The sequence below is a fragment of the Dendrobium catenatum genome, unplaced genomic scaffold (assembly GCF_001605985.2).
Source record: "Dendrobium catenatum unplaced genomic scaffold, ASM160598v2 original_scaffold_244749, whole genome shotgun sequence".
NCBI lineage: Eukaryota > Viridiplantae > Streptophyta > Magnoliopsida > Asparagales > Orchidaceae > Dendrobium > Dendrobium catenatum.
Window position 1 is genome coordinate 47,307 of NW_021563156.1, and position 20,354 is coordinate 67,660.

General features: G+C 34.9%; 2 protein-coding genes across 3 annotated transcripts in view; both read right to left on the bottom strand.

Moving 5' to 3' along the window:
- Positions 1 to 408: 408 nt before the first annotated feature.
- On the bottom strand, positions 409 to 11,403 carry LOC110097089 (deoxyribodipyrimidine photo-lyase). 2 transcript variants are annotated; one of them, XM_020823321.2, is made up of 8 exons: positions 10,689 to 11,401; positions 9,350 to 9,590; positions 8,364 to 8,521; positions 7,473 to 7,509; positions 7,280 to 7,338; positions 2,827 to 2,908; positions 2,423 to 2,494; positions 409 to 955 (listed from the first exon to the last, which is right to left on the bottom strand). In XM_020823321.2, the coding sequence occupies exons 1-8, from the start codon at positions 11,348 to 11,350 to the stop codon at positions 782 to 784; spliced, it is 1,485 nt and encodes a 494-aa protein (XP_020678980.2). In that variant the 5' UTR covers positions 11,351 to 11,401; the 3' UTR covers positions 409 to 781. The 2 variants fall into 2 exon arrangements, 1 of the variants encoding a protein (XP_020678980.2); XR_002303168.2 differs by having other exon boundaries at positions 879 to 955; positions 2,423 to 2,499; positions 10,689 to 11,403.
- A 3,386-nt stretch (positions 11,404 to 14,789) lies between these two features.
- Positions 14,790 to 20,354, bottom strand: part of LOC110097088 (probable protein S-acyltransferase 14) — a 33,488-nt gene continuing 27,923 nt past the window's right edge. Inside the window, exons 4-7 of the mRNA XM_020823320.2 lie at positions 16,546 to 16,669; positions 16,375 to 16,460; positions 16,226 to 16,291; positions 14,790 to 15,268 (exon numbers count right to left, since the gene is read on the bottom strand). Of these exons, the coding sequence (XP_020678979.1) occupies positions 15,143 to 15,268; positions 16,226 to 16,291; positions 16,375 to 16,460; positions 16,546 to 16,669 (402 nt within the window). The 3' untranslated portion in view covers positions 14,790 to 15,142. The remainder of the gene's footprint in view (positions 15,269 to 16,225; positions 16,292 to 16,374; positions 16,461 to 16,545; positions 16,670 to 20,354) is intronic.

The following is a 20,354-nucleotide window of genomic DNA, read 5'->3' on the forward strand; positions in this document are numbered from 1 at the left end:
ATGTACAAATGAAATATTAAAGTTTATAGGGTGATATACTAATATGAGTGGTATGAATGAAATATAAGAGTGATATATTTGATATTAAAGTTGTATATGTGCGTTAAAAGTGAAATATTAAAATTTTGGATATTAAATATGTAACTAACATGAAATAAAATGGTACGTATGTACATCTCCCTTTAAAAAATATGAAGGGATCAAAACAATATATACTCGGGGTTCGTTTGGGACGGCTTTATTACTTCGTAAAGTAGCTTTTTAGTACAAAAATTAAATTTTTTGTATTAAAAAGCTTGTTTAAGAAGCAGCAAAAAAAACCCGTCCCAAACGAAATCTCACTACAAACCAAATATGGCAAAGCAGAAGAACAAAACTGGCATTAAATTCCAAAAAAAAAACAAAATATATTCTCATTTTAATCCCACTATTCGATCATAAAGGGGTCTGCAATGGAATCAAATCTTCATTACAACACAATGTTTAACTGTGACACCATTAGCAGGTTAACCAATATTTGAATATCAACAAATATTAGCTACAAAATAAATCAATATTTTTTTTCATATGAATGCTTCCAGAGAGAGCAGGATATTATAACAGAACTGAATCCTACCAATATGACATTTTAGAAGGATATTAAGGCTTCGTTTCGGATGGCTTTCTTAAAACAATTTTCTAATATAAAAAAATTAACTTTTGAATCTGAAAGCTGCTTTAAGAAGCAGTAAGAAAGCCATCACAAACGAAGCCTAAGAGGGTTTCCACATACCATTATGGGTCAAGTTCTGGATATTTTTGGCATTGGACTTTTTGCATTTTCGGCCTTCCTCTTGTTGCTGCGTACAACCAGGCTTTTCACATGAGCAATGTAGCCATCTACGTCGAATTTCCTCTTGCAACCGGCATAGTTCATGTACCTTATTTTCCCAAAAACTGCACGTTCCTTCCAGCCCTGCAATTACCATGACATGAAGCTGAGTTTATGTAAGTTGATTAATCTCAGAATATTTAGCAATTTTAAAGTTATTTTTATTCTGCCCCTCATAAGCCTCGCCTGAGCTTTAACTCTCAAGTTCACGTGCGAATCTCTCTGCCGCAGGCGTCTACCAGCGCAGCGACAACACTCGCTGGCCATTCTCTGATGAACATCCGCTCGCTCTCTCTGCTCCAACGACACTAGCTCACTCTTAGTTTCCCCATCATCTGCTTCCCCCATGCCTTTGCCCTTCTCGAAGGCTCACTTGCTGGGCTTTCTCTAAGGAAAAATTATTCTGTACAGTGTCTGGACTCATCCGGAGACTAATCCGGACTTGTCACGTCACCCAATGCACAAGCCTCCGAACGTGTTCGAATACCGCACAGAATAATCTCTCTTCTCCAAGACCTGACCACGCACATTCCACTCTCCTCTCTACAAAGCCCTCGATCTCCCTCGAACACCCATACTAACAACCCTAACGACCAATTACTCGAGGAATACACCAACTATGCCGACGAGTAGTGATCAAGTGTATGCTAATGTACCACAATCCCCATGAGTCTAACAGAGTGCAGGACATGGGAAGGGAAAATTGAAGCAATGACAGCTGAGTGTCAAAAGCGTGGGAGAGATACTTGGAACTTTTATTGAAATGGAAAAGGGGAAACTTGAAACAATTTGGAAAAGTTGATCAAACCTGCAAGATAATCAAAATTTTTGAAACATATCTCGCTCTCAATAGGATCACCATTGGGATGTTTTACAAACAAAAATAAAAAACGGATATACAACTCAAAATTTGTAAAGCTCATCTCAATGTTCACTTTTTTGTGCTTCTGACAAGCATAGACTTTTAGGGGCTGTTTGATAGCAGGATTTAGGCCGGGTTTGAGGCGGATTTGAGTGAAATCAAGCTAAATCGCCTAAAATGCAAAACCAAATCTCACAGCAAATGAAAGTCTTTTTGTAGACGGAAAATTCCTCCTTTTCGTGTTAAATCCCGGATTTTGGAAATCCTGCTTTTTGAAGGATTTACAAAATCCGTTGGCCGAAAAGGAAGAGTCCGCTCAATAAATCCGTTTTATAGCCAAACAGTCACACGAGATTTAATATTATTTATCATGAATGTTACCAAACAATTTTCAGGATTTCAGCCCCTCAAAATTTCCGAAATCGAAATTTAGCAGATTTATGAAATCCTACTTCAATAAAATCCTAGGTGCTACCAAACAGCCCCTTAGATTTCCAGCCCATCAAGGTACCTATACAAACTACTTGTTAGCATATAAGTTAGAAAAAAGTAAGAAGAATTAACTTCATGATATTAAAAACTATTTCGTCCTACGACATATTCATATTAGCACTGTTAAAAACATCTACGTCACGTTTGGGCATGCAATCCATGATAAAAACATCTTCACATGCATGAACCATACTAACCTGGTCATGTACGCCACATATGGACCACATGCAGCCCACATAGCCACTTGGATCTCGGCCATCTATCTCATACTGTACTGCCAAGAAATTTCAGTCAGAATATGAGCCAACTATAATGCATAATAAAGAATATGCAGCTTGTTGATTATGAACTTAAGCATCATTAGAAAATGATAGAGGAATGGAATTGAAATAAAAGCTAGAACAGATCCACTAACTTCTGCACCCAATTCTAGATTACTAGTTGACTGAAGACAAATAAGCTGAACATAATCAAGAACTAGTTGTAATATCATAGAAGATTTACAATCAATGAACTGTAATTTTTATATCACCATACCATACACCATTGTCTGCAAGGTTAGATGAAAGAATAGCGTTTTCAACAAGAAAAATATCAATACCTTGTCATTCAAATATAATGCTATTGCAAGTGCTTCTTCAGGGCCACTCGTCCATTCAAGAATTTTCTTAGCCCAATACATCCTTTAAGAAAAAAGTGCATTAGAATAAGCACGACCATATTATATTGTAAGAAAAAAAAAATTTAATGTGAAAATTGTTTGACTTCATAGAATCATAGTTGCATGATTGTAACTTCTGCAATTATAGGCACACTTCTCTAACGTGAAAAAATTTTACAAAATTCATAAAATATGAGCAGCAGAAATTGCATAGTGGAGACCCACTAAGATTGTGGCAAAACAAGGTACATTAGTTCAACAACTTATTTTATGTTCGTAGATAACACGATAATAAATTTACGAGTGACACTACATGATGCAAGAAGTTTATAATCTAGGATTTACTAATGTAATTTAGGATGAGATGAACAACAAAAATATATTAAAGAAATAATTTATAAAATACCAACTCTTTCGCAAAAATAGCTACCATCAATGTTAAAACAACAAACATGTTTCTTTTATTATAAACAATAATGTCATAACTCATAATTGTCAAAATTTAAATCTCATAAAAGAAATAATTAAGGAATAAAGAGTTTCAACAATGATAAAGATTAACACTATGAAAAAAATTTGTAACAAATCTCATTTAAAAAAACTTCAATCACTCACACACCAACCATTAAACAAATTAATAATAAAAACAGTAATATAAATAACTAAAGAAAATATATATATATATATATATTTCAATACTCAACATTCATTGATTTTTACATGCCTTAGGGGTCCTATTTGCAGTCTCTGAAAGACCCAAATAAAAAAAAATAAAAAAATAAAAAACAACTTAGAATCCTCCTAGATCTATAAATAATCAGATGTTTTAATTCTCCCTGCATATAAACAGTACGATTCAACCTTAGGTTTCAAAATTTCCAAATAAACTCTTCCACAAAAGTTAAACAAGAGGAGGCAAAGGAAAACAATTGGTGGCAATAGGAGGCGTCCTTTCCCGATCATTGTACCCTATGTTGCACCAATACATCTATTTATGAAGGCGTGTTGTATCGGATACGTGTCATACACGATACGCGTTCGATATGACACCGATACGTGTCGGATACATCAAAGCCGCATCCAATTAAAATACTATTTAATTTCAAAAGGACATGCGTATCGGATACTTGTGTCCGTTGAAAGACGAAAAAAAATCTGAAAAAAAAAACACATCATATTTACTTCAGCGGCTGCGAGCGAGGTTCTCTCATTTTCAAGCCCGTGAGGCATTTACATTGATGTTAGTTTATTAGAAAATATTATATTATGACATCAATTATTTTGCATTTGTAATGCTTTGATTTTTTATTCATGTATTTAAAAAATCATATTATTGCGGTTTGTATGTCTTCTTAAATGGAGAAAAAAAAAAGAAGTTTAGCTCTCATATGTTATTCAGTAAATATGACATCAAATCATGCAACAACATAATTAGTGGAATCATACCACAAAATTCTTATTAGGCAATGAGTTTTAACTCTTTCCTTGACTCAATGCATACTTTATTTTGATATTATAAGCTACCAGGCTACAAATGACGTACTTTAATTTTTTTTATCATTTCAAATATTATGCTTTGATTGTTTTTTAAATTTTTATGTATGATTTATAAATTATAATGACGTGTCTGCGCCGTACCCGTATCCTGTATTTTTAAGAATTGACATGTCCCGTATCCGTATCTTATAGTATCCGTGTCGCCATGTCCGTATCGGTGCAACATATGTACCAATTGGAAGAAATAAGGAATCCAAGATATAGCAATCCAGTGGTTTATAACGCTCTTGGGACTAACGAGCGACTTATATTCTGGGGATCTAGCAAATAGAAAATGATTGATCTAGGGATAACCAAAAGGCCATAGATGACAGGCACATTATCAATGTTTTGTTTGGAATGAAGTTAATGAAATGAAATAAAAGCCAATAAATTATGCGTTGATTATGAATCTATAAATATTTGAGCCTTTCAACCTTGTTTAATTTCCTTTAAATCAAATTCCCATCATTCAAACACAACCTAAATCTCAACAATCATGACTTCCACAGAGACTAAGGCTTTATTTGGGATGGCTTTCTTACCGCTTTTTAAAGCAGCTTTTTAATAAAAAAAATTATAATAAAAAGTTACTTTAAGAAGCAGTAAAGAAGCTGCCCCAAACAAAACCTAAATATCAAAAGGTAATGATGTACTTTTTTCATTCACTTCGAAAATGACGTTGGGGAAAATATTTGGCCTGCTTAACTCAGCTAGAAATGATCAATGGCTTGCATGGTTCTTCTTTAATTTATCAGGGTATTATTGGCTTCTGTCCAGTCTCCAGTGGTCAGTTAACCACAGTGCCCAATGTAAACAAGGCAGATTTTTTAATCTTTTCACAAGTTAATGATCAATTTTCATCCAGAGAAACAGATATTCCTTAACCCTATGCTTCCACATCATTGCACAAATAAGTTGATCAATTTCAAACAATTACTTTTATTGATATTCCATTACGTTAGTACTCTAAGATGAATATGCTAATCATAAAAATAACACCTAAAAAAATGCGCATACAACCCAACTTAATAAGCTACTCTTTCATCGTTGTTGGGTCTCAAAAATCCCTATCTAAGCACAATTTTTAGAAAATGAACAATCGAAGGGAATTAAAAGAACTTCAAATTACATCTTGAAAAATTATTTCATCAACTAAACAGACAATAATCAAAACCTTAGCTGAATCGTGTATTTGATCAAATGGATAGGCACAAGTTTTAATTTAAAAAATGTAAAAAAAAAAAATTGTTAGGAGTTTAGAACCGAGGAAGAATGGAATTTGCATAAGACACAACCAAGAATGCCTTGAGCGACGATTTAGACGTTGATTTCAAATGGAGGATTTGTTCATTTTGCTTTTCTTTAAATATGAAATCAATTGAAAATTTTTATAGTTTCATAATTGACAAACCCTATTATTTATTTCCTATGAAATTGTGCCAGAATTTCAAAGTGTAAGAGAGGAGAAATGTGAGAGAAGGACATAGTATTTGCTTTGCAAAAAGAAAGAACAGGGAGAAATTTTGAGGAACATATTTGAAGTTGAGATTTATAAATAAATTTAAGATAAAAAATTCAGAAATTCAAATTGTATTTAATATTTATGTAGTGAGATTACTCAGAAATATTAAGATTAAGATTTATTAAATTGAATGAGGTTTGGGAGTTGATTATTTATTTATAATGAGATAAATGTGATTTGATGATAATAATAAATTTATGATTTATATCAAATGGACTATTACAGGTACCAAGTTAAAGAAGATAAATCTTAAAGATTAATGGGACAACAAAGCTAAAATCTTTAAAGGCGATGTGGGTGATTACATTTCTATCTGATAGCAGTTGTAGTTCTTTATATGATTTAATGCATTGATTGATATGACCTATTGTATGCAAATTTGATAATGTTTGTAACACTGATTCACATTGAAGAAATAATCAAATGATCTCTATCATATTGTAATAAACATCAAATATAAAAGTGTTTTATTGAGACACATGCATGTACAAAATTAAATGTAAAAATAAGATAAGATAATGAAATGAATATATATATATATATATATGCATGTTAAATAAATAAGTTTACCCATTTATTGTATTATCTAGGGATGCAATGTACCCATGTAAGTAAAATGAAAAATGCTTTAAAAAGAAAATTGACATAGACATGATTGTGCATTAATGGGTACAAATTTTAGATGATACTTCTAAGACGGATTATATTAAAAGATTATTATATGATAAATATATCATAAAATGTTATCATCTGCAAAATGTTGTCGTCTTTATTTTACCTGAGTAATATATTTATGTATATTCTTTATAAATGAAATATGTAATGATCACTTATGATGACTCACATGCATTTTATTTTTTAAATTACAATATTATAGAACAATAATTATCCACATAATTTTATTGTATGAACTGAACCCGTTAAACATATGAACGTGTCAGGAAAGGCTCATATAGATTTAACAGGTGATAGGTAAGGATATATGTAGAGGAGTAAGAATAGATATTTAATAATCATATGTATGCGATTTTTTATCAAATATTTAAGATGTATGAAATATAATTGTTTTTTGTATGGGTTGCTTAAAGTATGGTTTAGTTGTTTTTTATACATTGAAAGATCCATTGGATTACTTGTAATGTTAATTGTAAGGAATTAAATAACCATCTGACCCATTGTAACCACATTGATTCCAAGCTCTCGGCCGCACTATCGTGATAATAAAAGTAGCGTTTCTTGTTTCTTCCTTTTCTTTTGAAGGTAACTTTCGTAACAATTAAATGTCCAGCAAATAAATTAAAAAAATGTAAATATGATAAATGTATTTAATACCTCATAAATCCGTGCATTTTTCCATGATGAACCATCTCCAACTGTGAAGCATTCCATAGCTGAAAATGCATTATTTAATTACAGATATATTATTGTAACCACTCGATAACACCAAAAACCACTTTCAATTAAAAAAAAAAAAAACCACTTTCAATCTTTCCATAAAAAAGTAAATGCTAGTTAAGATACTTACAAGATCAGCTGTTTTGGCTTTTTCTAGTTCATCCCTCCTGTAATTTGTAAATTTATAAGCTACAACATGCAGGAGCATTTTGGTAATAGTTTAAGGAATCAACTTACACATAATGTAATAAATTTATGGGAGAAACTAATAGAATATAAGTATGGGAAGTTTGCATTGATATTATGACTCAAATTGGTTTTTCAAAGTACTGGGGAGGACTTTTGTACTAAAGACAGATGAAAATCCAAAAGCAACAAAAAAATCCTATCAAGATTATAGATCTTGAAAAGGAATAATATCTAGCAGAATGAGATTAGACATCCTACGTATTGAAGAAAAAAAAAAAGTCTAAGGATTGTTGAGAAGTAACGAAAAATATGTATGATGAAACAATGATTGTGCATTGGCAGATCGTTTCCAAATCTTGATCAAGATGAATCTTTCCTCCAAATCTTTATCCTTTCTAAGTCTTACCTTAATTTGTGGCATCACAAAGATCATGCAATGCTTTATCCGTTTTATCAATCATTAAAAGAGTTGAGCAAGGGACCCAATTAGTGACTAAACTTATTGTTAATTTAGGGATTTCTATTGAAACTTCTCCATGCTTGTTAGTCTTGATTAGAATAGATTATTCGTGTTTCTAAACTCTTATATGTAGTTTGGCCTAAGCTTTAATCATTGTACTAATGTTCTAACTTTTTATTTAAGTCACGATAAGCTAACATAATTATTATTGCCCAAATTCAGTAGGCTTGTGATTTTAATATTGCATAACTTCGCACACATTCTAGTTCTACATCATTTTGCCTTAAATATGATAAAGAAAATGAAAATACAGCTTGCTTTAACCAAAAGTAACCACGAATTTAACTATAATGAATGAATCGACTTACTCACGTGTAGAGATGCTCTCTTTTATCAGCAGCATGATCCATCAAGGTTCTACGAGCCCAATCCCAAGCACCTAGGAATGAGTCATAATGTGGTTGGTAATAGCAAAAGTTATCTGCCAGTTCCCTTCTCACAATCAATTCCTCCAAGAAAGTTTCGACTGCCTGCATTGGAATTTCAAGAAACGCTAAAAAAAGAACTCTAAGGATTCATATGAGACGACTTTCTTACTGCTTCTTAAAGCAGCTTTTTAGTACAAATTTTTTTTTTTAATTTTTTTGTACTAAAAAACTGCTTTAAGAAGCAGTAAGAAAGTCGTCTCAAACGAAGCCTAAATCTCCTCATCGGATAAAAACTGCAAGCTACAATTAATATGGTTAATATGATAAAATGGTTAAGACAGCAGTAGCTATTTCACCACTGGAAAGAGAAAACTTCCCGCTAGCACGTTTGTTCAAATTCTAGTGGGTAAAAGTACGAACTTGATGGCAAATGTTCACATTGATAAAGATGAAAGAACTGGAATACTATGAGGCAAGTCTGAATTCACTCCGGGAGGATTTTACTCATCACTACGGATCAATTTGGTTTGAAGGAACTGAAATAGAGAAAACGTAAGAGAATGGAAATAGAAATGGCAAACAAATTGAATTGAAATCACCCACTTGTTTGGTTGAAGAGAAATTGTGCAGGAAAACAATATATATACGGTTCGGTTCAGAGGAATAACCTTAAAATTGAAAACTAAAGGGCACTGTTATGCAAATCTTAAGATTTTTCATAGGTTTAAACAAAGATTCTTAAAAAGAAACAAACATATGTTCTAATTTCCATGGCAAAACCAATTTCTTATAAACTACACCAAAACCAATCAGACAAGATGTAATTATGTGGTAAGCAATATCTCCATGGAGGTTTGGTGTAAACCTTCAATGAGACCTCTTCATTACAGTTACCCTTCAAATCTTCTAAAAAGGAATCACGAAACTGACCTGGGGATGAGAATTTTTTAGTTTACGAGCCTCCAATGCACAACGCTGGGCTGAGATCTGGCCAAAATGGAGGTAAGGAGAGAGACCAGACAGCGCTCTCGGCTTCAGCGGATTGTTTCTATCAGTACTGTAATTCTTCAGCCTCCTCGTTAGAAATCCCTCCTTGGCTCCCATCAAAGCCTCCATCGCTGCATCCTCCCCAGGTTCACACCATTCAATCTCCGGTACTTCACCTCCCTCTCTGAAACCATAATCAAAATTCAAAATTCAGAAGCTTTGACCACTTTTTCTCAATTTCCTCACTCGCAGAAGTGATGGGGATTCTAAATTTAAAGAGAAAAATAAAGGAATAACAAAAAAGAAATTATTATTTGGGATATTTACAATTTTACATGCATACCACATAGTTTTTATTATTTACATATTCACCAAAGAAATTTCTATATTTATTTAAATAATATCAAAATCCTCTAATCATATCAAAAATACATCCAATATTCATAAATAAATCATACAAATAAATTTTAATTGCTCAAAAAATTAATAAATACTTACACATTAAATCAAAGAGTTACAAAATATTTTATTATTTGGTTGATTGAATATAATTATAATAAATAAGTAACACATTAATTTAAATGATTTATAAATTAACAGAACGTCTTTATGCTAATACAACTTTTTTAAGTAAGTTAATTATTAAATTAATAATCAATAAAATGAATAAGTAACCAATAATTTTAATTTTCTTTTATTTTTAATAAAACTTTATTGTAATAATAATTTGAAATAGTCTTTCATAAGAAAATGAATTTATATCAATTCAATGCATAAAAAATAAATTAAATGTTAGAAATTCTGCCTCAAAATTAGGACAAATTATTATGTGCGAGCACCGAACGTCATCCGAAGGCAAATCAGAGCACGCCATTGCTATGTATCGCGGATGTGTACCCGTTGTATACTGGGTGACTTGGCGCGTTCTGATTTGCCTCCGAACAGTCCAGTGTCGGCACATAATAATTTTTCCAAAATGAGAGATACAAGTGAGTCAAGTTGGCTTAGGATTTGGTTCAAATTCGACACGTTAAAGAGCTTACAAGTCAAACTTATCAATCCACGAGTTCTCAAGCTTACATATTATACAAATTTGAGCTCTAGCGCAATGTGGCTCGGCTCATAAACTCGTCGATATTAAAAATTAATTTATAATAGCTTTATATAATATATTTTAATATTTTATATTATTTCTATATTAAAATAAAAAATCTACAACTTCAGCTTTCTCTACTCCGAATTTGTTCTTCTCTTCTATCAAAGCCCAATCAGTATTACATACCTGAGAACCTCTGCGACCAGCTCTTCCCAATCGATCTCCTTCGGATCCTCCAAGCCCCATTCAAGATCCGGCTTCGAAATCTCCGGGAACTCCACAAGATACTCCGGCAACACCCTCTGAATCTTCGCCCTTATAGTCTTCGCACTGTACTCCAGCTTATTAGACGCAACCCACACCGGAACAACATTGTGAGCATCCACTTCATAAACCCTCACCCGCTCTCCAACCCTCTCGCATATCTCCGCCTTCCATTCCCTTACCGATCGGAGCGGCGAGAAATCAGTAACGAGGGCGGACGCGCCGCATTCGCAAAGGAATTTGGGAATCGTATCGACGGCATCTCCACGGAAGAGGAAGAAGGGGATGCCGAGCTCATGGAGGCGGAGGCGAAGGAGAATGAGGCTGCGGAGCATGAAGCCGAGTTGGCGAGCGTGAGCGTTGAGGAAGCGATGGAAGAGGTTGAAGGCGACGGCGATGGGAGCGGAGGAATGGTTCGCGAGGTGGATGGCGTGGATTAGGGCCCAGTTGTCGCGGGAGCGTTGGTCGCGGAACATCCAGTAGACAACGGGGCCGGCGGGAGATCCCGGGGAAGGAGGAGGAGGGGTTTTGATGGGATTGAGGAGGCGGACGCGGCCGGGGTGGACGGCTCCGGCGGCGGCCATGGAATTGAGAGAAGTGGAGAGAGAGAGAGACTGGACTTGTGGAGAGAGAGAGACTGGACGTGGAGACCTTCAAATCGACCCAAGTGGGGACAGCTTGGGGGTCAACGGGTCTGGTGCTGGGTGGAATTAAATGGTGTACGGTGATGTTGTGAAGGCAACGACTGCACGCAGGTTGGGCAGACGTGGATAGGGTGCGTAGGCGCGGGAGGCGCGGCGCGATTCTAATCAATCCATTTTAAAGTTTTATTATTTATTTATTTTTGGATAAAGTAATGTTTCTATGAAAAGGATATTTGATTTTTTATGATCAGATTTTTTATTTTTTTAAATATGTCCTGACACGTCATCAAAAAATTATCTTAATCGGACATGAATCTCGATGCAAAATCAAGTTGGAAATTTTCAAAATTAAAATAGGAACCATCCGAACTCTGATTTCAACAAACTTAAAGTCAAAGTGAATGTCTCGAAAATATGAACCCAACGACACCAAATTTGACTCAATCCGAGCCCAAATGAGTCTAAATCAAGGACCCGAAGCGTTGTTGGAAGGTTTGAACCACAATTTGGGTTACCAAACGGTTTCCAAACATGACGTGCTTATAGTCGAATCGAACTGCTCAACGAGACGAATCCAACGAGCCCAAGATCGTCGAATTTCGACATTAAGACCTTTAAATGTCTGACGAACGATACATGATCAAGGGATTCAATATCGATTGTCCATCCAACCACTCCCTATTTACCCTTGATATCTCACATATTTACGGGTCATGTCACTCGAGAAATCTATAAATAAACTCATTATTCCTCTTGAAAAGGGATCCAAGCAAGAAGAGAAGAAAGGAGAGAAGGAAGAGAAAGAAGAAGCTCTTCCTAGATCACTGCCGGACCACCGCCTGACATCGTTGCTTCGTCGGACCACCACTTAAGGCCTTCACCTCCGCCGAACCACCGCCTGACGTCGTTGCTCCGTCGGACCACCACTAGAGGCCCTTACCTCTACCGGACCACCACTTGAGGCCCTCACCTCCGCCGGACCACCGCATGACGTCGTTGCTTCGCCGGACCACCACTTGAGGCCCTTACCTCCGTCGGATCACCGTCTGACGTCGTTGCTCTAACGGACCACCATTTGAGGCCCTCACCTCCGTCAGACCACCGCCTGACGTCGTTACTCCGCCAGACCACCAACACTGGAGGCCCTCACCTCCACCGGTCCACCACTTGAGCCCTCACCTCCGCCGGATCACCGCCTGACGTTGTTGCTCCGTCGGACCACTACTTGAGGCCCTGAGCTCGGCCGGATTACCACTTGAGGACCTGGGTTCTGTCGGACCACCACTTGAGGCCCAGACTTCTCCCAGACCACCACGCGCCCGGACTTCTGTCAGACCACCACCTGAGGCTTGGACTTCTGTCGCATCACCACCTGAGGCCTGAACTTCTGTCGGACCACCGCCTGATGCCTGGAGTTCTACTGAAGTATCACCCTACTACTACGGTCTTTCTAACCCCGGTCTCTTACCGACTACGGTCCTTCCGACCTCCGTTATCTATTATGGTCCTTCCGACCTCCATCACCAGACAATGGTCTTTCTGACCATTGTCTCCTGCCAACTACAGTCTTTAGGACCTCTGTCTCCTGCCAACTACGGTTCTTCCGACCTCTATCGCCTACTATGATCCTTCCGACCTGCACCAAAAGACAACGGTCTTTTTGACCCCAGTCTCCTGCCAACTACGGTCTTTAAAACCTCTGTCTCTTGCCGACTATGATCCTTCCGACCTTCATCACAAGACAACGGTCTTTCCGATCTCTAACCTACCTACTATGGTTGTGCCGACCAAACAAAAATGCCTATATTGTAACTCCCACAATGTAATGTGCTATATATAATGTATATTTGTACCATCAAGCCAAGGCTTCTCCCAATAAAGGGTCTCATTTGTAATCGACTACAAATACTAGTGGGTTCATTAAAATTGGCCCAGACCCCGTGATTTTTCCCCCTTTCCAAGAGTTTCCACGTAAAAAAAAAAAAAAACTTTAGTGTCTCTTATGAAAGCTACACACTCTCTCTTATCTGATTGTGTGTTGGAACTTCATACAACATTAAGACGTTAAAATATATATTTCTCTATCACCGTGAATACTCCATGACACAACATGTTCTAAAATTTATTTAGGATCAAATAATCACTTTTTTTTTACAAATATGAGTAGAAGATAGATATGTCAAAATGGGTAAGTGGTTGGATCTAGATCCAATCGAAAATTGACTAATCTTAACCCACTCGACTCAAATTTGACTCATTTAATAAGTGGGTTAAAGAGGCCGACTAAGCTTGACCTACCAGTAACCCAAATGACTTGAACTTGACTTGATTATTCATTTTAATTTAAAAAAAATAACTTGTTAACTATAGAATTTAGATAAATGATCCAAAGTAAGAAGCGTAGAAGAGTTCAAAGAAGAAAATGTATTTGTTTAGCACCTAAATCATAAACTAAGAACAACGTTAGACATCACAATGCTCAACACAAACTTTTAAGAATCATCTTCAAACTACCCTTAAAATTATCTTTGAAATAATCTTCTAATCATAATTGAATCATCCTCAAATAAGTATCGAATCATAATTGAATTATCTTCTAACCATGATAAAACTATCTCTGACTAATCTTCAACCATGATCAAATACAAATAGTCTTCAAATCATGATTGAACTGTTTTAGAACATGATCAAATCATCTTCAAATCTTCTTCAATTTTTAAATAATGTTCAAACAATATTCAAACTTGTTTCGCACAAGATTCAATTATGATTCTAAGATTATTTGGAGATAATTCAATCATGATTTTATCATGGTCCAAATATAATTTGATCATGGTTCAATCCTAATTTGAAGGCGGTTTGTTTGTTTTTTTTTTTTTTTTTCTTTATATCTTTAATGCATATGAGACCACCACTACCTTAAGAAAATAGATGTCTAATTAAGGAATTCCTTATAAAAATCCCTATAAGGAAGTCCTCCTTTCTACTTATTTAACATTTGAGTCTTATATTTTATTGAATGCAAATCTACATTGTTGATAGGAACTTATGAACATAAATCACACTAAAGGAAGTAAAGAAAATCATAATAAGTTTTTTTTCTAAGGAAGAATTTCTACCTTCCTGCATGGCATAATGGTCACTACAGCATGCAAGAGACCTGTACAAATTGATGCCAATTATCAATCCCACAAGCAAAAATAACATAAAAGCTTTAAAAACAATACAAAATAAAAAACAACATTGTGAAGAGATTAATGTTTTGTTTGGGATGACTTTCTTAGTGCTTCTTAAAGCAGCTTTCTAGTTCAACTAAAAAGCTGCTTTAAGAAGCAGCAAGAAAGCCATCCCAAACGAAGTCTAGTTTCAGGCCATACAATGCATTAAATTTTACAACTTCGAACTAAAACCCCGAGCTCATCAGTTACTGACTAATGGTTGCAGGATACATTAGCAACTCTACAAACTGCACCTTCAATACATCCGTCACAATCAAAACATCAAAAAAATTCTACAGAGTACTCTAAAATGGCCAAAACATTAAAAAAAGTGCCCTATACTTCATGCTTATATTACAGCAAACTTTGTTCTCTTAGCATTTTTGATGATCAGAATGGGAGTGTAGGGATGGCTGACTTGTTAAATTTCCAGGTGTTCGACGTTGATCTGAGAGAGCAAAGCTGTGAAACTTACCTACAGGATGAATAGTTACAGACTGGAAGAATATGGTAGTCATAAATCCTGTGCATCTAGATCTGGCTTTGTTGGATATTCGAGACCTTGCAGCGCTGGAATTCTTCTCAAGTCCTCGTCTGAGTAGGATGGGATGAACCAGTGTTTCTTGTCAAGTCCAAATACCTGTTACCCAATCAATGTTAGGCAATGCTTAGGGTGTCTCCAACCGAAAAACTCAATTTTCGCTTCAAAATGCAGTAATACATCAAAATGCATAAACTCGTCTCAAATTGAACTTCATTTTATAATACTAAAAAAAGAATATTACTAGTATATTCTTTCTCATACTTTATTTTATATATTTTTAATCATATATTTATAATTAACAAAAAATATATAGCGGAGGAACAGTGCGACGCCAATATCTGCAAGCAAATAACAGAAAATTTGGAATTCAACTGGAGCGACCGAACGACGCCATACATATGTGTTTGACATTCAACTGGAGAAGGCTTTAAAAAAGAAAGGTTGGGGCAGTTTTTTTCACGATTTGTTTTTAGATAATTGTTGCAGTTATAGTTGACTGCAGTTTTCTTGTCAATTTTCAGATATTTTTGAGATAGAAAGCAATCTTTTACAATAAGACCTGATATTCTAATAGAGAGCAGCGACTGTAAGAAAGTTGTTGACTCAAATGGAAGAAAATCAATAACACTTTACAGTAGTTTTCAAAAAATTTATTTTTCTCATAACAGTTCAACAATTATTTGGATCTCTTAGGCTTCATTTGGGATGACTTTTTTATTGCTTCTTAAATCAATTTTTTAATTAAAAATTAAAATTTTTTAACTAAAACACTGCTTTAAGAAGCAATAAGAAAGCCGTCTCAAACAAAACCTTAGGCTTCGTTTGGGATAGCTTTCTTACTACTTCTTAAGGCAGCTTTCTAATACAAAAATTAAAATTCTATACTACAAAACTACTTTAAGAAGCAATAAGAAAGCCGTCCCAAACGAAGCCTTAGTATTATAGTATTTGACTTATATATCATTTGATAAAATCAACTCTGAAGCAAATGTAACGTACTTTTAACCTTAAAAAAAACAAAATGACAAACAAAATAACTACGAAGACACAAACCTGTTCAAAATTCCTCCTCCTTCCCAGGTCATACCTCCACTTTGGGGTTGTTTTCTTTTCATAAGCCTGATGTGATAGAGGGAACATTCAAACTACTTTAAAAAGCTTCAATTAAACCGGAATGGGGAAAAAAAAAGACAAGCGCTAACCTCAATGGTTGTTGTATTACCCATCACCAAAGATATATGCATGATCAGAAACCCCAGAACACTCAGCGTAAAAGCCAAATTCAAAACTAGCAATAATAGAAACAAAAAAAAACAATAAATTCTTAGCGTACTAAAAGAAGCTTGCCAATTGTACAGGCATGTTATGCTTACCAAACGTGAGGAAAGTTGTTGCTAGCATTCCAGGGGTTCCGGGAATCTCACCGTCGTTGAAGAAGGCAATAAAATGTGGTAACAGTGACAGGGTAACCAAAGTTGTCTCAAGAAATGTGTAGAACTGCAGACACAATGGACAAAACGGAAACAAGAATTAATAAACATGGTTCTAAGGGACTAAAAAAGCAGCAGTACAAGAGAAACAAAAGGATTTGGATCAAAACCTTCCATCAGGCTTCATCTTCATATTACATCTTTGAAGATGAGCAATTTTCAAACCAAGTTGTAAATGTTTTACCAATCAAAATAATGAACTCGTAGCTGCTCCAGGAGGATTTCAGACTCAATTTTTTATTTTTCTGAAGCCTTTCAGAATATTCTAAAATTTTCTAGGGCTTTTCTAGGACTTCTAGAAGGTTCCTAGAGGTTTCTAAATGTTGATCACACGAGCTCATGCACTTCCTATGTGGCTCACTATTGATTTGAAGATTATAAACCTTGTGTGCCGTGTTATCTAATATCATTTATTAAGTGTTCCTACATGTTACAGTTTACTCACATATTAACGACTATGGTGATGATGACATAACATGCCAGACCAGCTTGGACCTTTGCCTAATTGGAAATCAACACAAAAGAAATTAATTAGAACTCAAGTGCGAAGTGTTGCTTCAACTTGATCCAAGCCTATAATGCCTAGATCTTTAATGTCATTACAAAGAACTGTTTGTTAAGATTTACAGGGCATGCCAAGAAGTGCTAAATTCAAAATACTTGTAAACTAAAAATATATCATAAACATTTTCATTATAAACCAACTAATAATTAACTAAAATATATTTTAATTGTATTAAAAATTTTATTAATAAAACTAAGGATGACTCGCACACACACTTATAAATTAAGAATTAAATTAATTAAAAATATTAATTATTGAACAAATGATTGTACCGTACGATGTAGACCAAACTATACGATATGTAGAGATTCAAATTCAATAAACCAAATCAAATTCAATTTAAATTGATCAATCTACGGGGCCTACTGTATGATGTACTGTTAATTTTAAATTAAATCTAGGATATTAATGAAGTAATATTTGATTAAATCAATCAATTTATGAATCACACATCATGATTTAGATCAAATAGTATGATCTTTAATTCATGTTTTGAACCAAGCTGATTAGACTGCATGATCCTTCATTGTACAATAAGATCTTCAAGTAATTAAATTTTGAATGAATATCTGATAGATCGGTTGATTTGATTGGGAGGGAATTAGGAAGTTTCATAATCAAGAGGGAGCTATTTATGAAGGTTCTTAATCAAAGGGAAATTGTTTAGAAAAGTTTTAATTACAATTGAAAGGGAATTATTTATGGCAAGAGATTTAATTTGAATTTAAAATCTAAGAGGGAATTATTTAGGGAAAGGGAGGAGAAATCAAGGGGGAATTGTTTAGGAAAGTTTTAATTACAATTTGATGAGAATTTTTTAGGACAACAGATCTTATTTGAATTCAAATATGAAATGAAATTATTTAGGAAAATGGGGCTGATTTGAGAGGGAATTAAGGGAACCTATTTAAGGTTAACAATAGGATGATTTCAAGATTATGTTTGTGTTTGCTAAGGGCTCTAGCCGACAGCTAGGGATTTGGGAGAGCTAAATCTTCCTCTCCAATCGAAGATCCAACTGTATCTTGTTATTTCCTTTTATATTTTTTGCAATAAAAAGATTCATGGTGTGTTCTTCCTCCTAATTTATTATTGCCGTTCACTAATTCCAAGAAAATTGTATCTACTTCATATCAATATCCTCATTAATAATTGATTGATTGGAATTTTTAAAGGTTGATTAATATCATATGTTGGTGCTGGACAAATTAACATCAGATTGAGAGGAATAAATCAAGGTAGAAACTCTAGAACAAACAAGAGAGAACAAAGAAATAGATTGAAAGTTCTTCTTCCTCACACTAAGTGATTCCCTTCCTATTAAAGCCATTATTCCTCCACTCACAAATCTAATTTGTGGAGAGCTTTGTGAGTACTATTTGTAAAAGAGATCATAGATCTCAGATTGTTTATCATTAAAATCTCCTTTAGCTCTTCATAAAGTGCTCTTACTCAAAGGTCTTAGGATTTGTATTTTATTTTATCACTCTTATTGTTTTCATCTTACAATTAAATTTTGTACACCAGATTGTATAAAACATAATTGTAGGTGATAACCGCTGAGTCGCCTGCAACGCTCAATAGTTTTGGTTCGGTTCCAAAAAATGTCTTCATCATCTAGCAGGTTAGGCTAGGAATACTAGGTCTATGGCCATAAAGTAGGAAAGTTGTAACTTAGTGGAAAAGACTAGTAGTAGATTGATTCTTTCTTTTAAGTAAAATTGTAGGGTGTCGCCATTACAAGTTAAAGATGAAGCTGGTGTGAGAAGATTTCTTCGCCTCCTAAGGGAGCGAAGGAGCATAACTTGTGATAGCAAGGTGTAGTGTGAATCCTAGTGTCAAGTTATGCTAAACATAGATTTAGGTCCAGGGCTGGCCGAATCACATAAATATCGATCATGGAAATTTGCTCTATAGTTTAGTTTACTAGATTGCATGTTTATTCCACATCAATATGCCTTCAATATTATATGATGATCTACATTACTAATGCTCCATCTGCCAAGTAGTTGAATAATTATAATCACTCTCTTTAACGCATACATTACTCACTCTTGTGCATAATTATCAACATATCACTATAATATTTTGTGTTGGTGCTTGTTTTTTGAAATAACTTTATAAGCTAGTATAGTGTATTAGTGTAACAAACTCATATAATTACTCAATCATTTGACTTATAATAGGTTAGTGTTTCTGATGTAGAACGGAAACGGGATTTTTCTAATCGTCTTGAAGAGCAAATCGTCCCAAAAAATCTGAAACAATTCTGATGAGGGCATCAGATTTCGACATGTGTACCATCGCCGGGGACGACGATCGACGGCCCCGATTCAGAGTCTTTATCTGTGATGATTTAGTTTTTTTTCTATTAGTTTATTTCTTGATTTCCGTTTGTACCCCTATGAGGGATGTATCACCTATTGTAGCACAAAGGGCATTTTAGACTTTATGTTTTTATTTTTCAGTTAGCCTATATATAAGGCTTGTATCATTGTATTTGGATGATTGATGGATGAAATGAAATTGCTCTTTTTGTTCTCTTTGTGAGTGCATGACAAGATCTCTTAGTGAGTTCTTCTTTGGGATCTCTTGGTGAGTTCTCTATCTTATTTGTGTTTATTCGCTCACAATTTTCCCCCATTAGAAACCCCCACAAAATCCCCTCTCCCCAAGCCCTAGCCGCCGGCTTCACCACCTTGGGTGTTGCCGCCGGCCACCTCCACCCTCCCGGCCGACCATCTTCCGCCGCCCCTCCCCTTCCGGCCAACTCCCCTCCCCCATCCCATGTTGAGTTGAGATTTAGAATTCAAATTTTGAATTCTTTCCAAATTTGGAATTCCAAATTAGGAAAGTTTGCATGATTGATTCAATCTCATTTATTTTAATTGTGGAGTTTTCAAATATTCGTCCACGTCATCAATCCGCGTTTAGAAACCTCTTTCCTCTCCCCCATAATTCCCTCTCCCTCTTGAGCATGCCGCCGGCCCCCCTTTCCCCCCAATCAAGCCCCCATTAATTGCTCAATTAACTCCCTTAATTCTAATTTGAAATTCAAATTAGGGAGCATTAATTTTCCCTCCCATTGGAATTAAAACTGAATAATTTCAGTTTAAACCCCTTCTCC

Bases quoted from the DNA above. Each gene is read 5' to 3' on its own strand.
- LOC110097089 (XM_020823321.2), bottom strand. From the start codon at position 11,350: ATGGCCGCCGCCGGAGCCGTCCACCCCGGCCGCGTCCGCCTCCTCAAT. The intron at 9,591-10,688 runs GTATGTAATACT...TTATGGTTTCAG, and splicing joins CTGGTCGCAGAGGTTCTCAG to AGAGGGAGGTGAAGTACCGG. The intron at 7,339-7,472 runs GTAAGTATCTTA...ATGCATTTTCAG, and splicing joins AAGCCAAAACAGCTGATCTT to CTATGGAATGCTTCACAGTT.